The sequence below is a fragment of the Mercurialis annua genome, linkage group LG3, assembly GCF_937616625.2.
Source record: "Mercurialis annua linkage group LG3, ddMerAnnu1.2, whole genome shotgun sequence".
Classification (NCBI taxonomy): domain Eukaryota; kingdom Viridiplantae; phylum Streptophyta; class Magnoliopsida; order Malpighiales; family Euphorbiaceae; genus Mercurialis; species Mercurialis annua.
In genome coordinates, this window is record NC_065572.1 from 70,871,717 (window position 1) to 70,888,544 (window position 16,828).

The 16,828-nt window shown below is 30.8% G+C and overlaps 1 protein-coding gene and 1 long non-coding RNA gene across 2 annotated transcripts; one reads left to right on the forward strand and one right to left on the reverse strand.

Moving 5' to 3' along the window:
• Positions 1-1,965: 1,965 nt before the first annotated feature.
• LOC126672943 (uncharacterized) lies at positions 1,966-10,755 on the forward strand. Its single transcript, XM_050366890.2, has 13 exons — positions 1,966-2,961; positions 3,036-3,194; positions 3,243-3,275; positions 3,344-3,598; positions 3,822-3,837; positions 4,417-4,549; positions 8,283-8,358; positions 8,465-8,473; positions 8,589-8,681; positions 8,775-8,826; positions 8,887-9,743; positions 9,833-9,991; positions 10,077-10,755. The coding sequence occupies exons 1-13, from the start codon at positions 2,146-2,148 to the stop codon at positions 10,317-10,319; spliced, it is 2,901 nt and encodes a 966-aa protein (XP_050222847.1). The 5' UTR covers positions 1,966-2,145; the 3' UTR covers positions 10,320-10,755.
• On the reverse strand, positions 4,046-4,788 carry LOC126675527 (uncharacterized). Its single transcript, XR_007639766.2, has 3 exons — positions 4,590-4,788; positions 4,370-4,472; positions 4,046-4,215 (listed from the first exon to the last, which is right to left on the reverse strand). It is a non-coding gene; the product is annotated as an uncharacterized LOC126675527 (long non-coding RNA).
• Positions 10,756-16,828: the final 6,073 nt, after the last annotated feature.

Sequence of the window (16,828 nt, forward strand, 5' to 3'; positions counted from 1 at the left end):
ATATGTATCGAATTGGAAAAAATATAACTTCCTGCATACAATTGAGATGTTTTAAAATTTGTGATCAAATTGAAAAAACATCTATTGTTTATGAATTTATTTAACAGTATTCTAATATATTTTAAAGCATTTGTCTTTGTAGACCTAATATTATAAAAAAAGTCAACTAAATATATTTCATAATCTATTCAAAAGAAGTAACTTTGTATTCGATTCAAAAAAATATCAGCTTGATATTAAATAAAAAAATAATTATCAAGAAACTGTATTCATGAAATACTAATATCTTTTTGTACTAGGCACATGAAAAATCTTTTATTTTAGTAAATAAGTAGTTAAGTGTTGGATAATACTTTTATGTCCCACATATAAATTTAATTAATCTATTATATTTATATATAAATATATATATATTTTTAGCAATCCCTCGAATAATTAATATTCATATAGAATATATTTTAAATTTTATTAATTATTTAACGTGAAACGAAATTGGTTCCCTTAATTTTTAATTAATTATTAAAATTATTAATTTATTAAATATTAATTATTAGAGATTTACCGTAAATGGTTAAACTATCTACGAAAACGTATGTTAATATCTAATATATTTGGTACCGCTTAAGTAAGGTCTCGGGTTCGAGTTCTTGTGAATGCAGAAAATTCTCACTGGCAGACTCACCCACCATGTCAGGTGCGCGACGCGGGTCGGATCCGGATTAGTCAGGGCGAAACTTTGAAAACCGGATGGGCTTACCAAAAAAGAATATCTATCTGTAACATGTCCTGTAATTTAGAAGATGTAAATAATTGCGAGGAAGAAAAGAACCAAAAAAATGAATTTATGAAGATAAATGGAAACTTAAGCTTAAAGAAAAAATAAATAAAATAAAGAAAGCCAGCTCGAGGCAGTGATAATGACATAGAATCACTTTGTCCATTTCAAGCGTCACAAAAAAAAGTGTGATTTATGTTTTTGTTGCTTTCCGTATTACTCCTTTGAGTTCAGAATTGAAGCGGTGCTAGCCAACTACGAGCTTCTCCCTCACTTTTTTTATTTATATGATTTTTTTTTTCAAAATTTTCAATTTTAACTATTTTTATATTTTAATTTTATTTATAACCATTTATTTAAATTGAGTTAAATATATCGTTTATATTACTTTATATTGTTATAATTATTTTATATCACTATTCTTTTTAAACACAAAACAATATGAAAGATATATTGAAATTTTTAAATTTTTTAAAGTTTACTAAAATATATTCACAAATAAAACAAACAAAAGATTTATCTACATATATATAAATGGTGCTCTAGATATTCTCTGTTTGTTGTATTCCTTCAAACAAATATTTCAGTAAAGAAAAACAATAATCTAATTGGGAAAAAAGGCTTCGGATTTATAGATATGCTGTCAACCTTTTGGATCAATTGTGCAGTCCTTCTGATGCATTCCTCATGCCAATACACACCTATACCTGTGTTATGGATCCACGACCCACGTGCTTGCAAACGGTGACAGCTTAAATTTATTCAAGTTACATTTTTTTTTTTGAGATATACATTTATGAAACCTTTTCATATAAAGTGGGTTTAAAAAGTTGGGTTAAAATGGTTACCCCAACCAAAGGAAACCTTAAACTGCCGCATACAAATATGAGCCTGTTGCCTAACTAGGGGACAGTAAGATGATGGGGACCATGGGGAATACCTTAAGTAGAGGCATTGTGACTTGGCAGTGAGAGAAAATACTGAATTGGTTAACTCATTTTTTGTTTTCAAGTGTTTCTTCTTCAATAAATTCTTAGCCTAGTTTTATTTTTATTTCTTCATGAGTTAGTTTATTGTTTCCTTTTCAATCTAAGCATACACATATGTACTTCAGCTATTTCTGGTTGCAAGGTACTGAAGCTTTATAAATCCAATTCCTTTATTACTAAAAGATGAACTTTGATGAGCATATATAGAAATTGTTGATACTTGATTCATGCAGTTCATATTTAGATGAACTTAGTGCCATTCATTGGTTACATTTGTTATAACTTTGACATTCATAAGTGTATTTGCACTGTATTTGTGTTTATGAATGATTACAATTACATATGATTTAAACTGATGCAATTGAACTTGGCAGGCAATAAATGGCTCATTCTTGTCATAGCTGCTTGCTTTCATTAGCAATACTATTGCTTTGGGCTACCATATCTTCTTCCTCAAGCCGCCGTGAAAATGGGAATACGATCAAGACTGCTACTTTCCTATCCCCTAAACTTGTATTGGGACCAGGATCAGTGGCGGATAGGTGGTACTACGATCTTGATTTTCCAAGAGGTCATATATTTATCAAAAGCTTTGATGCTGAAGTAATCGATGAGGCTGGCAATCCAATTCCGCTCTATGAAACTTACCTTCACCACTGGCTTGTTACGAGATACTATCAACCAAAGAACGGTTCCAATCTCCCATCAGATCGAATTTCTGCAGGAAATAGTGGAATCTGTCAAGGTGATGTTATGAATCATCATTTTGGTCTTGGATCGGAAACGAGAAAAACAGCTACACATATTCCAGATCCTTACGGTATAGAAGTGGGTAACCCTGCTGAAATTCCTGCTGGTTATGAAGAGAAATGGATGCTTAACGTCCATGTTATCGATACAAGGGGCGTCGAAGATAGATTGGGATGCACTGAATGCAAATGCGATCTTTACAATGCTACAGCTGATAAATTTGGTCGTCCTTTGAGGCCTGAATACAAGGGAGGTTTGAAATGCTGCCATGATCGTACACAGTGTAAATTGAGACGAGGTTTTCAGGCCTCTAGGAGGACCCATTACCTGCGCTATACCGCGAAGTGGGTTGATTGGGATAGTTCTGCAATCCCTGTTAAAATCTTTATTTTTGATGTTACTGATACTGGCAAAAGGGTTAATGGCTCATCAGAAATTGGCTGTCAGGTAAAAATGAAATGAATTTATAGAAAAACAAACCTTTGTTTAAGAAACAATTTCATATTGAAGAATGAATGCAGGTTGAGTACGAAGTTAAAGGCTGCGGAAATAGTACTGCAGCAGTTGATGAATGCATTGATGTGAGAAGAACAAGTGTGATCATGCCAACTGGTGGTTATGTCATATATGGTTTCGTCCACCAGCATAGTGGCGCCATTGGTTCAACTCTCTACGGGAAGGTATAAACTTATAAGTAGCTCTGGCTTTTTTTTTTCTAGTATATGTAGCAACGTAGGAAAATTCTCGAGTCCTACGTTTTGGTATTTCACACTTCTGAAACTCCAAATTCACTATTTATATATCTGACTTCAACAACTTGTTTGTGCAGGATGGACGTGTTATATGCACATCATTACCGACTTATGGAAAAGGAAAAGAAGCAGGAAATGAGGCTGGTTACGTTGTAGGAATGTCAGCCTGTTATCCTAAACCAGGATCTGTCAAGATTGCGGAAGGTGAAAAGTTAATTGTGGAATCAAATTACAGCAGTACTCAAATGCATACCGGAGTTATGGGGCTTTTCCACATATATATTGCAGACAGAATACCAGAGCAGAGGCCCTTCTTAGAATCTATTGTTCAAGTAAGTTGTTGCTAGAATTTTGTCCGGTGAATCAGCCGCCGGAAGTTGTTTGAATCTCAATCTACTTATTTAGCCTACTAATAAAAATATAGACATTTTATGTAAATATTTACTAAATGCAGAATGTTTTGTTTTGTAGAGGAGCTGACATGGTAAAAGAAAAGGAGGTGACAATTTTTAGAATGTAGCAGTCAAAATGTTTGAATTATGTGGGGAATTGCAGAAACTATTTGTGGCAGGTAAATGTACTACAAAGCAAGTTATTTTAGGATAAGACCAGAGGGAAGAAGCTTATCAATTTACTTGAGTTTGTTGTTTTGTCCTAATAGCTAAATTAATCCCAACTTTTTTGTTCTTTTTAAATTACAGCCAAATCTTTATACTATTTTAAATCTTTTTGTCCCAAGTTGGAGGGTCGAAATGATCCATTGCCATTAACCATTATCATTTATCAGCAAAGAGTAGATAGCATGAGATATATAGTGAAAAATAAGTCTTGAACATGGTAAAAGAAAGTAGGGGCAGCTGATGAAAAACTAATTGTAATTCAAAATATCTAACAGTTACCTGGGGTAGAAGCGATTTTGACTGTTCTTCATCTTCTCAATAAGTGGAACCTAAAACAAAGTAAAACTCACATAAGATAGTGTAAAGTAAGAGTAAAGTTAGGTCTCTGAAGGCAAGAAAGCCGGCGATGTAACGAACAAGGGAGTAATCTTGGTAAACTACTTGAAAAGTTTGGAGATCTAAAACAATAACAGACCCACATACTTTAATAATATCTTATGATCATCTTTTTTAATGGATGATTTGGGTAGTTTCCATTCAAAAACCTCCTCCTCTATCAGTCTCTTTTAAGCATCAATGCTGCGTCCTGAGTCAAGAATCAAGAAATCAAGAAACCAAGAATTCAAGAAAATACGAATCAAGAAATCAAGAAAATATGAACATGTTAGGCATACATAAATGCTTGCTCTAACCAACTGGGCACCTTTGATTTGTATAGTGCTGAAGAAGAAGAAGCAGATGATAGTCTGGTTTAGTATAAATTAGAATGATTGGCTTGGATGAAGCAATCTCATTTCATCAACCTCAGTCATATATGTTTTGTCTCTGAAAATTCCAGACCCTCCAACAGAACCCATATATTTGACGGTCAATTATGAATTCAATGACCAAGAATATGTGAACGCAATGTGTTATCTCGTGACATGGATATAACAAAAACTTTCTTTTATTTTTAATTATGTTTTTGTCTTTTAAATATTTCAACATAATAAAAATTCCATTGGCTTGTTGTACCAGCTGTGCATTCCGTTCAACGCATATAAATTATAATTTTAACAGTTAATTTATTACTGTGCCTATTTAAAAAATGTCTAACATTAACTCCTGCTAACCCCCGCTAATAATTAGAATAAGCTATTTTTTATAAAAAAAAAATTAATTTATTAAGTAATAATAATTTTAAAATAAATGTATAGTAAATTTAACACATTAATTAAATCATTTTACTAAAAATTTACTTTATTAATAATAAATTAGTTTTATTTTCACCATATTTGTGCGTAGTGTTAGTGTTGTCAGTGCAACGACCATAATAATATTTACGGTTTCACTACGATCCTAACCTATTAAAATCAAGTACTCCCTCCATTCTTTATTAGATGACGTTTTAGGTTTGTGCACATAAATTAAGGAATATAATTAATGCATATGAAATATACTATACTATCCCTATAATAACTCATAAAAAAGTCATGTAAATTGGAACAAAAATTTCTATGTAAAACGTCATCTAATAAAGAATGGAGGGAGTATAGCTTAACTTTTTTTTAAATGATTTTAATGAAACAATGATTCAATTAGTTTCCACGTAAATTAAATTAGAAGAGTAATTGGATCTAAATGATTTGGTTCGGTTGCAATCTTTACATTTTAATTGGAAAAATAATTCATTTTAATTTTAATTGAATGCACACTTTCAAGTCTTCTCGTGTGCATAATTAAATACATAATTTTTTTATTTAAATTTAAATTTGGATTTAAAATTTATTTAAATTTTTATTTTTTTATTATTATGTATTTGTTCAGAATGGTAATAAAATCCATGAATTATCTAAGATACTTTCTAGTTTCAAGCATTAATTTGAAAGTACTATTAATTATATTAGATTTATATTATAATACCTCTTTTATCCTCATAAATTATTTTTACATAATAATTAAAAAATGGCGAAAATAGACTTAGACTACATAGTGCAAAAGCGTAAAAAATTAAAAGATTATTTTTGATGTTTTAAAACATAAGATTCTATCGCTACAAACGTGTAATGTTGAAATTTAATATGACAATACATGTATTCTGACATTTCGGTATTTCCACATGTACAAAATTGTCGGAAAATAGTATTTGGCTACAAAATATAAAATGGAAAAAATTTAAATTTATTTTGTAGGGTTTTTGATATTCTTGTGCCTCATAGGCAATAAAAATTCCAGTTGTGTGCCTCTTTGGAATTTAATTCCAAAAAGGTGCCTGGTCCCACGCGTTCCGCATTATAGGAATGCGGAACACGTGGCGTTCCGCATTCCTACAATGCGGAACGCTTTAAGCAGCTGATTAATTGCTTAATCAGCTGCTTAGCAACGTTCCGCATTGTAGGAATGCGGAACGTTGCTTCTCCCCAATGATTGGGGAGCACTTTTGTCTCCCCAATCATTGGGGAGATGCAAATGATTGGGCCAATCATTGCCAAAAAAAATTAATAAATAATTTTTAAAAAAATAATATTAATAAACGATATAAATTAATAACGATTTTAAATTATTATTAACAAATGATATAATTTTAGAAATCGATATAAATTAATAAACGATTTTCTATTGAACCTTCATTAAATAAATAAAAGAAAAAATAAAACACTGAAAGTGGTCGATTAGAAATGACCGATAAGCTATAGAGTAAAAGTTGACAAACTCTTGCCAACCCTTCTGGAACCAAATCTCACCGTCAGATTTCACTAAATCTAGTTTCCATTTTGCACCACTTGGAACCTTGAGGACTACTGAACTTGGCAGATTGTTTCCGTAGAGTCTGACAAATTTTCTTGGAATATACTGTGCATATACGTAGAAATTTACATGTTCATGGTGAAGTTAGAAAGTCTATCTTCTTCTTATAAATTATGCAGATCAAAAAATTGATTAAAAAAAGGTAAAAGGACTTACAAGCTTGCCATCACGAAGGGCGTCGTCAAGAATAATCTTGAAAAAACGGGGTATTTTTGATTTGAACATCGGCCTTCCGTCGTCTCTTAGAGGACAAGAATCCATTCGGAAACTCAAAATCAGTTTGTTGTTCTGTAATGAGAGTGAATGAGGTGTGTTTATTTTAGAGACTAAGTTATATATGCAAAACCAAGGCTCAGAGATACAAATTAAGTGACCTACATGCGGTAGTTGGCTCCGGTACCCAGATATTTTCAATTTGTTAAAATTAGTACTTAAATCAAACAAGCATTTAAATCGATTTTTAATATATCGTTTGATAACATTGTATTTAATTTATAGTGTTTATAAAAAAAATTAAAAAAAAATTGTTTTTTTTTTTAAAAAGTTCAGCAATGATTGGGCACTAAATGCCCAATCATTGCAGTCCCAATGATTGGGGAGACAAAACTGTCTCCCCAATCATTGGGGAAGCACGTTCCGCATTCCTAGAATGCGGAACGTGCTTAAGCAGCTGATTAACTTTGTTAATCAGCTGCTGCCCTTGTTCCGCATTCTAGGAATGCGGAACCCCATCCGTTCCGCATTCCTAGAATGCGGAACGAGTGGGACCAGGCACTCTTTCGGAATTAATTCCGAAAGAGGCACTGAATTGGAAATTTGGGTGCCTTTGAGGTACCCAAATATCAAAAACCCTGTTTTGTATTGATTTAAAGATTCAAATTAGATGTTGGAAACATGAAATGTTAAAATAATATGCAATATCCCTATTATTATTTAATATTTCTATTTATTTTTATGATTTTATGGGACATATTCTATTCTAATGATAGTACCCTCATCGACATATTCTTTTCAAATCCTCTGTCCAATTTTGACTTTTTTAGTATATATTGTCCAAAAGTTCATCATCCACTAATTTCTCCATTGACGCCAGTGCTTGCCTAGTTGCCTCACTTTACTTCCTAGACGCGACGTAAACCAGTAGTTGCCTACCCCTACAGTTCTGGTTACTATTTCAGCAGGTACTAGCACTTTTTTCTAATTTTTAACTCGCAGACAGCTTAAACTCTTTTCTAAATGAAAGGAATATAATTTAATGCTTTTTGGTAAGGATGAAAAATAAAAACCCAAAATTGGGTACAAATGGTGTTTTTACAAAATCAAGGTTTAAACGAAGAAAAAATGGAAGGTGAGATTTTTTTAAGGAATTAAGCCAAAATTTTATTATATTCATATCCTCTTTGTCCAATTATGAAAATTTTCGTACTGTCCAAAAGTTCTCTATCAATCCATTATTTCTTTTATCAACCCCATTGATGGAAGTGGTTGCCTCACTTATTACATCCTAGACGCGACGTAAACCAGTTGACTGCTCCTACTGTACTGGTTACTATTTCAGCAGGTACCAGCACTTGCATCATTTCAATGGGGTGTATGTCTAAAATGTTAGTATAAAGGACGGGAAAGATCGAGCATTAGTTATCGGGATTCAGGTTCTCTTGTTCTATCAGAATATATTGAATTTGGTATGGTTTTCTCATGACTTTCTCACTGCTCATTCTTCAATAAATTCTTAGCTTAATTAGTTTTATTTTCATTTCTTTGGTTTATCGTTTCCTTCTTAATCTTCAGCTATTTCTGGTTGCTAGTTAGTGAAAATTTTATGCTATAAATCCAATTCTTTTATTACAAAAAGATGAATTTTGATAAGCACATATGTAGATTATATTGCTGATACTTGATTCATGCACTGTAGAAATTGTTTCTTGGTCTTGTGCATTTTAGACTGCAAGTTCAAGATCTTTTTGCTTGTTTTTGCAAGAAACAGTGGGATATGCATACTTTTGAGGCAATATACAATTCATATTTAGATGAACTTTGTGGCATTTATTCTTTATTTTTGTTATAATTTAGACATTCATAAGTGAAAACTAATTTACAGTTCAGATTGGTGAAAGTAAACTCTGAGTTTCAAAGAATTTATACTGTGCACTGTAAATTATTTGGGTTTATAAATGATGATATATGTATGCTTTAACCCGATGTAATTGAAGTGGACAGACAATATATGGCTCAATCTTCTCGAAGCTGTTTGCTTTCATTAGCAATACTACTGCTGCTTTCGGCTACTATATCTTCTTCCTCGAGCCATCCTGTAAATGGGAAAAAGATCAAGACTGCTACTTTCCTAACGCCTAAAATTGTATTGGGACCAGGATCAGTAGCGAAAAAGTGGTTCTACAATCTTGATTTTCCACGAGGTCATATATTTCTCAAAAGCTTTGATGCTGACGTAGTCGATGAAGCTGGCAATCCAGTTCCACTCTTTGAAACTTACCTTCACCACTGGTTTGTTTCGAGATACTATCAACCAACGAATGCTTCGATTACCGAGAACAATAGCCCATCAGATAGAATTTCTGCAGGAAATAGCGGAATATGTCAAACTGATGTTCTTAGACATCATTTTGGTGTTGGATCGGAAACAAGAAAAACAGCTACACATGTTCCAAATCCTTATGGTATAGAAGTTGGTAACCCTGCTGAAATTCCTGTTGGGTATGAAGAGAAATGGTTACTTAACATCCATGCTATCGATACAAGGGGCGTCGTAGATAGGATGGGTTGTGGTGAATGCAAATGTGATCTTTACAATGTCGCGGTTGATGAATTGGGTAATCCTTTAAGGCCTGAATACAAGGGAGGTTCTTCATGTTGCTATGACGGTACACAATGCAAAGTGAAACCAGGTTTTCAGGGCTCTAGGAGAAACCTTTACCTGCGTTACACTGTGAAGTGGGTTGATCGGGATAGCTCAACTATCCCTGTTAAAATCTTTATATTTGATGTTACTGATACCGGGAAGAGGCACAATGACTCATCAGGACTCAGTCCACAAAATGGCTGTCAGGTAATAATGAAATGAGTTTGATTAGTTTCTTAGTACACTTGTTGTTGGATATAGATAAACAAATAGTAGAAAAACATTGTTCGGTGCAGGTTGAGTATGAAGTTAAAGGCTGCAGAAACACTAATGCAGGTGTTGATAAATGCGTTGATGTGAGAAGAACAAGTTTGATCATGCCAACTGGTGGTCATGTCATATATGGTGTTGGCCACCAGCATCCTGGGGGCATTGGTTCAACTCTCTACGGACAGGTTAGTAGTTCAAGCTTTCATAATTTTGCAGCCAAATCAATTGCAATGTTAAGTTATAAATCTGTTGTTTGTGCGATGGATTCAGGATGGACGTGTTATATGCACATCACTACCCGTTTATGGAAAAGGAAAAGAAGCAGGAAATGAGGCTGGTTACGTTGTAGGAATGTCAACCTGTTATCCAAATCCAGGCTCCATCAAGATTGCTGATGGAGAGACATTAGTGTTGGAATCAAATTATAGCAGTACTCAAATGCACACTGGAATTATGGGGCACTTCTACATTTTGGTTGCAGATTTAATGCCAAACTCTGAGACTAAGTCCTAAAGAACTAATGCCAAAAACAGACTATGAATGTCTGATGTTTGATTAGCAGAGTATAACCTCAGATGTAATTTCCGTTCTTTCAGAAAGACGGATAGGCGAAATCATCCTATGATAATTCTTGGATGGCAGGAGTAGTACGTAGTAGCTCCAGTGGGACTTGCAGTCATTGTTGCTATTACTAAAAGATATAATTTAAAAGGGGCAGAGGATAGCTATGAGCCAATTCTGACATGAAATGGATCAAGTTAGTTTCCATAGCACCATAAGAAATCATCTAAGTTTCAGTTCGATTTGGATTTACGACGATGTGGTAGTTTATCGACATACTTTATGCTTGTTTTTCTTTTTTTCTTCCTCGTTTGCTTAAATTTGTTGCATAGTCTACCGAGGTCTGATATTATTTCTTCTGCTGCATTATTTGCCGATTGTTGTATAAGCTCTGCTGTTGATGATGTATGTTATTTTTATATACTCAATGGCGTAGTCAGAAATCGAAATTAAAAAAAGCAAAGTATAATTTTTTAATAAAACAAGCGAGTCAACGTATAATATTTTCTTAGGTAATATGTGTAAATTAAAATTAATTTTATTTATTTTTAATTATTTACCTTCCTTATTGTTATTGAGTATACTGTCAATTGTGTATTTCAGCTTCTCAAAGTCTATAAATTGATGCATCCATATTGTTTATTTTTCAATTTTAATAATTAAAATTTTGTTTTGTTTTTCATTGCAGTATATAAAAATTTATAGTGTTATTATTCATTTATTTTTTGTGACGTCCATATTAGATTGTTAGTATTTTAAAGGGTTAATGTTATATAAATTCACCAACTTTATATGTTTTCTCATTTTAATCACGCAGTTTAAATTTTCTCATTTTCATACACGAACTACCATTTTTTTTTCAAATTCATACACGTTGCTGAGGTGTCACGGCTCCATTGGTGTAATTCGTTGAATTGTAGGTCATTTTACACCAATGAATAAGTGCCATCTCAGCACTATGCATGAATTTGAGAAAATAGTAGTTCGTGCAAGAAAATGAGAAAATTTAAACTGCGTGATTAATATGAGAAAACGTGTAAAGTTCATGATTTTCTTTGACATTAATCCTATTTTAAATACGTATTCTTTTACAAGTTTTAATTTTTGCTTTATAAATTGATATCAAATCAAATGTAATTTTTTTATTGTTTAGAGAGGAAGGATTGCTGGTGTTTGTGAAATTGATCCCACGCAAAATGCTTCTCAATACTATTTGAACTATATATATCTGTATTGTTAGAATTAATTTATAGTTTACTATGTAAAATGAAATCATTTTATTAAAATATTTCATACTAAATAAAAATAAGGAATGTAATTATTTACTATTAAACGAATTTATTTAAAAAAATCTTCTCAAATGGTGCCATACTATATGTTACTATAATATTTTTAGTAAAACTGAGTGTTAGTTATTTGAAGAAATAAAATAATAAAGACCTAATCATGAAAAAAATACCTCATCTTTTTGGTTTTTTTCGTTGATGGCCCAAACTTTTAAAATCTTCAATTTTAGTCCATTTTTCATTTTCCAGTTTCAATTATAGCTAATTGTTCAAATTAAAATGAAAAAAAATTTGAATATGTCGTTAATATTGCTTCATGTTACTCTAATTTATCATTTTGCCGTCAAAAATTTCAAATGTGAAGTAATATGAAGCGTACATTGAATTTTTTCCACTCAAATGTGAGCAATTAACTTTAATTCTGAAAAATGAAAAATAGATTAAAATTGAAATTTTAAAAAATTTAAATTATAAACGAAAAAATTAAAAAGTTTGAATATTTTTGAACTATTGGGCCAAAAACAAAACCAGCAAGGCCATAAAATTGAGAAAAAATAAAAAATAAAATAAAAAAATAAAAAATGAATGATAAAAAGATTGATGAGGAATTCTCAAATAAAAAAAAAAGATTGATGAGGATATATGGAAAATTAGAGAAAGCCCACCTCGATGAAATGATAATGACATTATATCACTTTCACAGTTTTGTTTCACATTTTTGTCAATTTCAGACCATCCAATTTTGTCTTACATTTTTGTGAATTTTTGACCATCCAATTTTGTCGGATTTATGTTATTGTTGCTTTCCATTTAATTTCCTTGAGTTCACACCTATCATGCATTTGGATTTTAATTTCATACACTCGCCAATCTCGTTTATGATAATAATTTGCACGAAGACAAGAAAAAATTGTAAGGACTTCATTAAATGCTACAATTGATATAGACATCAATGTTTTGTAACCATTTCCATACATGTTATTACTGTTATTACAATTATACATATATACACTACATCATTCATTTCAAATGGTTTTACATTTTGAACAATTTTTTCAAAACTAAATTTCCCTCTCTAAAATTCTCTTGACCAGTTCAATATAGTAGTGCAGTTTGTAATCGATTGAGTGATTGATTTATTTCGGAGACAACATGATTGATCACATGTATTGTATCTTTTGGACAATGTCAATTAGCTAATGCATCCTACGCTCTAATTTTTGTTAATTTCGTTCATTTTTATAATTTTTCAGTGTTCGGTCACGCAGTAGCTCAAGAGGGAGGTGAGAATTGAGAGATTCAACTTTTTTCAAAAATATAATAAGCTACTGAATTAGCTAGTTGATAACATAGACTCTTGACATTTTAACTTCCAATATTTTTACACGTTATAGATATTTTTTAAAATGTGAACATAATACATTAGAAAAACAAAGAGCAAATTACTATGACACTACTCATATTTGACATAATTTACAGTTTAATCCCTCTTATTTGAAGATAAAGCCACTCACTTTTGTTTTTGTCAACAATTTAGTACTTCCGCCTATTTTGGATGTTTGTTAACAAAACTATATGGTCCTCTATTTTTATTTTCCTCAATAATTTCATCCTTTATTTTTGTTTTTATATATCAACGATTTCGTCCCTCAGATTTGATAATTAATTTGCCCCTAAATCCTCTAACTTCTTTGACTAACACTAAAAATAGATGGAGAGACTAAACTGTTGACTAAAGGACCATATAGTTTAATTTTTAAAAATGAGGGAATAAAATGTGAATTGTATATGAGGGATCTTATAGTAATTTTCCAGAAACAAATCTTAATGCAAAAGTAAAGTTCGGCTGACAAGTCAAAGAGAATTGGTTGCCATTGTCATGGTGTATTGTTGTGCTTCGAGTATTAAATATGATAATAATTAATTGATTAATCTGCTCTATTATTGTTGTGCTTCGATTAATACAAACCAATAATTTCAAACATGCTTCGTATCAGATCAGATTAACATAATCTTAAAAAAGAGACTAACAATTGTTTTCTTCAGAAATACATCTTTAAAGAAAACAACAAAGATACATTTGTAATTGGAAGAATTATCGTATGTTCGGATTCATGGATCCACGTGCTTACAAACGGAGACTCAAAAAATATTCACCTAACAAAGTTTACTTACTCTTATTGAGAAAAAGTTTATTTAAACTTAACATGTAAATAGATTTTTAATTAGTAACAATAAATGTTTTATAATTTTTATTTAAATGTTAAAACTAACAAAAGTTTATACTTAAATATTAACAGATCTTAATACCATAGCTAAACTTATTAATATAATATAATATAGGGTTAATGCGCTACCTAAACTTATATACAAGATCGTTTCTATTTTTTTGAGCAACTATCCCCGATTTTTTTTACTTTTTAGATCAAATTCTAACATAATTTATATTTTTATTACAAAAAATGGATTTACGATAATTTTATCGTAATAATTAAAAAAAATTCTAATTTTTTTCACATTAATCACATCCGATTTTATCACGCCTTTTTAAAATAAAATTTTATATGAGGTAATCTAATCTAAAAAATAAAAAAAATTGAAATTAATTATTCAAAAAAATAAAAATTAAATTAAACAATTCCGTATCATAAGTACATGAGCCGCGTTAATTTTTCTTCATTATATAAAACATTTGTCAAAATTTAATAAGGATTAATGTCAAAAATAAATCACGAACTTTACATGTTTTCTCATTTTAATCACGCGGTTTAAATTTTCTCATTTTCATGCACGAACTATCATTTTTTCTCAAATCCATGCACGGTGCTGAGGTGGCACTTATTCAGTGGTGTAAAATGACCTACACCTCAGCGAATTACTTCAATGGAATCGTGACACATCAGCATCGTGCATCTATTTTAGAAAAAGTGATAGTTTGTGTATGAAAATGAAAAACTTTAAACTGCATGATTAAAATGAGAAAATATGTAAAGAAGATAAATTTTTATGACATTAACCCATTTAATAAACATATAATTTAATTTGGTCAGAACAAAGATAATGGAATATCCAAAAATATTCAGTCGGCTGCCTACGTGTCCAATTGTTTGGCCAAGACTCATTGGCTGAATAACTGAAAGTTTTTAAATCCTGCGTGTCCAATTTTGTAAGTATACGTATTGTCCTAAAGCTCTCCATCTCTCCATTGACGTAAGTGCTTGCCTCATTTTATTGGTTACTATTTTCGGAGCTAGCCTATCACATGCTTCTATCTGGGTTAATGACCATTGTATGTCTCATTTGCTAATTATTTCTCAAATTACCCCCAAAATTTCAATTTTTCCCACTTAATACCTTACAGACCGCAGAACTGTCCGTGATTTGTGTAAACCGCGAAACTGTTCCGCGGTCTGTCCTACGTGGCTCCTCGCTGGCCAGTCAGGGAGGAGCCACATAGGAAAAGTAAACCGCGTAACAGTTACGCGGTTTGCTTTTCCAACATGGCAAACCGCGTAACAGTTACGCGGTTTGCTTTTTGTGCAGCCAGGGAATTTAATTCCCTGGCTGCACTGATTGGGAGAAAATTCTCCCAATCATTTGATTTATTTTAAATGATTGAGAGGTTTTCTCCCAATCATTTAAAAAAAATTAAATAAATAAAATATTTATTTAAAAATGAAAAAATCTTTGATTAAAATTTTTTTACGTTTTAATTGTTGAATTTTTTAAATTTAAAACGTTTGAATTAGTTAATTTTTTTAACATTTTACAAAAATAAATTTATAAAATATTACAAAATAATTATATTATCAAATATTCAAATATAATTTATACTTCATAACAATAACATATTTAATAAACTAAAAATTACAAATTAAAAAAAAATGACGTGTCACAGGAAATAAAAATTAAAATGACGTGTCACAGAGAATAAATTTAAATAATACTGCCTAGTCAAAGGGAATTTATTCCCTCTAACAGGGAATAAATTCCCTCTGTAAACCGCGGAATTGTTCCGCGGTTTACGCCGACGTGGCTCCACCTGCGTCCAGATGGAGCCACGTCTGCAGACCGCGGAACACTTCCGCGGTTTGCAGTAGACCGTGGAAGTGTTCCGCGGTCTAGAAGTGACAAATTTAGAAAAAAATTTAATTGAGGGCTAATTTAAGAAATTTTACTAATTTTATAAATAAACATGTCATTAACCCCTTCTATCTATGTAATCAAATAAAATCTAGTTGAGTTCCAATACTATTAAATTTAAATAAATTTAATTAGAAATTTGAAAATTTAAAATTCAATTCAGGTTCGACTGAATTTTATTTTAAAAACTTAATCTTGAACTCATGAGATTATTAAAATTTAAAACTCAATCCGACTTGATTTGATTCTCTATATAAATATTTTAAAAAGTACATTTAATATTTGTGTTTGGTTTAATAATTAACTCAAGTAGTTATTGAGTCGTTTTTGAATCATATCGAATAGATCACGAGCTGGTTCAATTCAATAACACTCCTAAACATATATATGATGAAAACATAGAACGTAGGGTAGATAATTGTTTAATTTATAATTAATTTTTTATAATATTTTTTATATAAATTTCAAAAATTAATTTCATTGTCTTAATTTTATTATTTTATACATTTACTTTTTTATAATCTTATTAACGTAGAAAAAAATTTGTCATTATCATGCAATAATATTTACCTTTTCCTCATATTTCCGTTTCAGCCCGTGATTTCAAAATGAAATTGGCACAAAATAAAAAACAGCGTGACTTGATCATTTGCTCTCCCAAGAGTACAATACTGGTTCGCTATAGGTTCTTGGATGAGAAAGATAAGGCATTTTAAGTATATGGGGTTTATATTTGGAAGTTTAGTTCAATGTTTTTTTTAAGTTTTTTTTTTCTATTTTATTTTAAAAGTTTCATTTTTTATCTCGAGTATTTTATTTGTTAAAAGTCTTATTTTTGTTTGTAAAATAATTTTATATTAATTTATTATTATTGGATAAAATAGGAAAAAGTCATTGTAATAAATGCTGTTCTAGATATATTATTATTTGGCAAAAAAAAGAATATTATTATCATTTTTGAAAAAAAAATATAGTATATTATTATCATTATTATTTTAAAAATATAAATTTTGATATGAAAACAAAAACAAA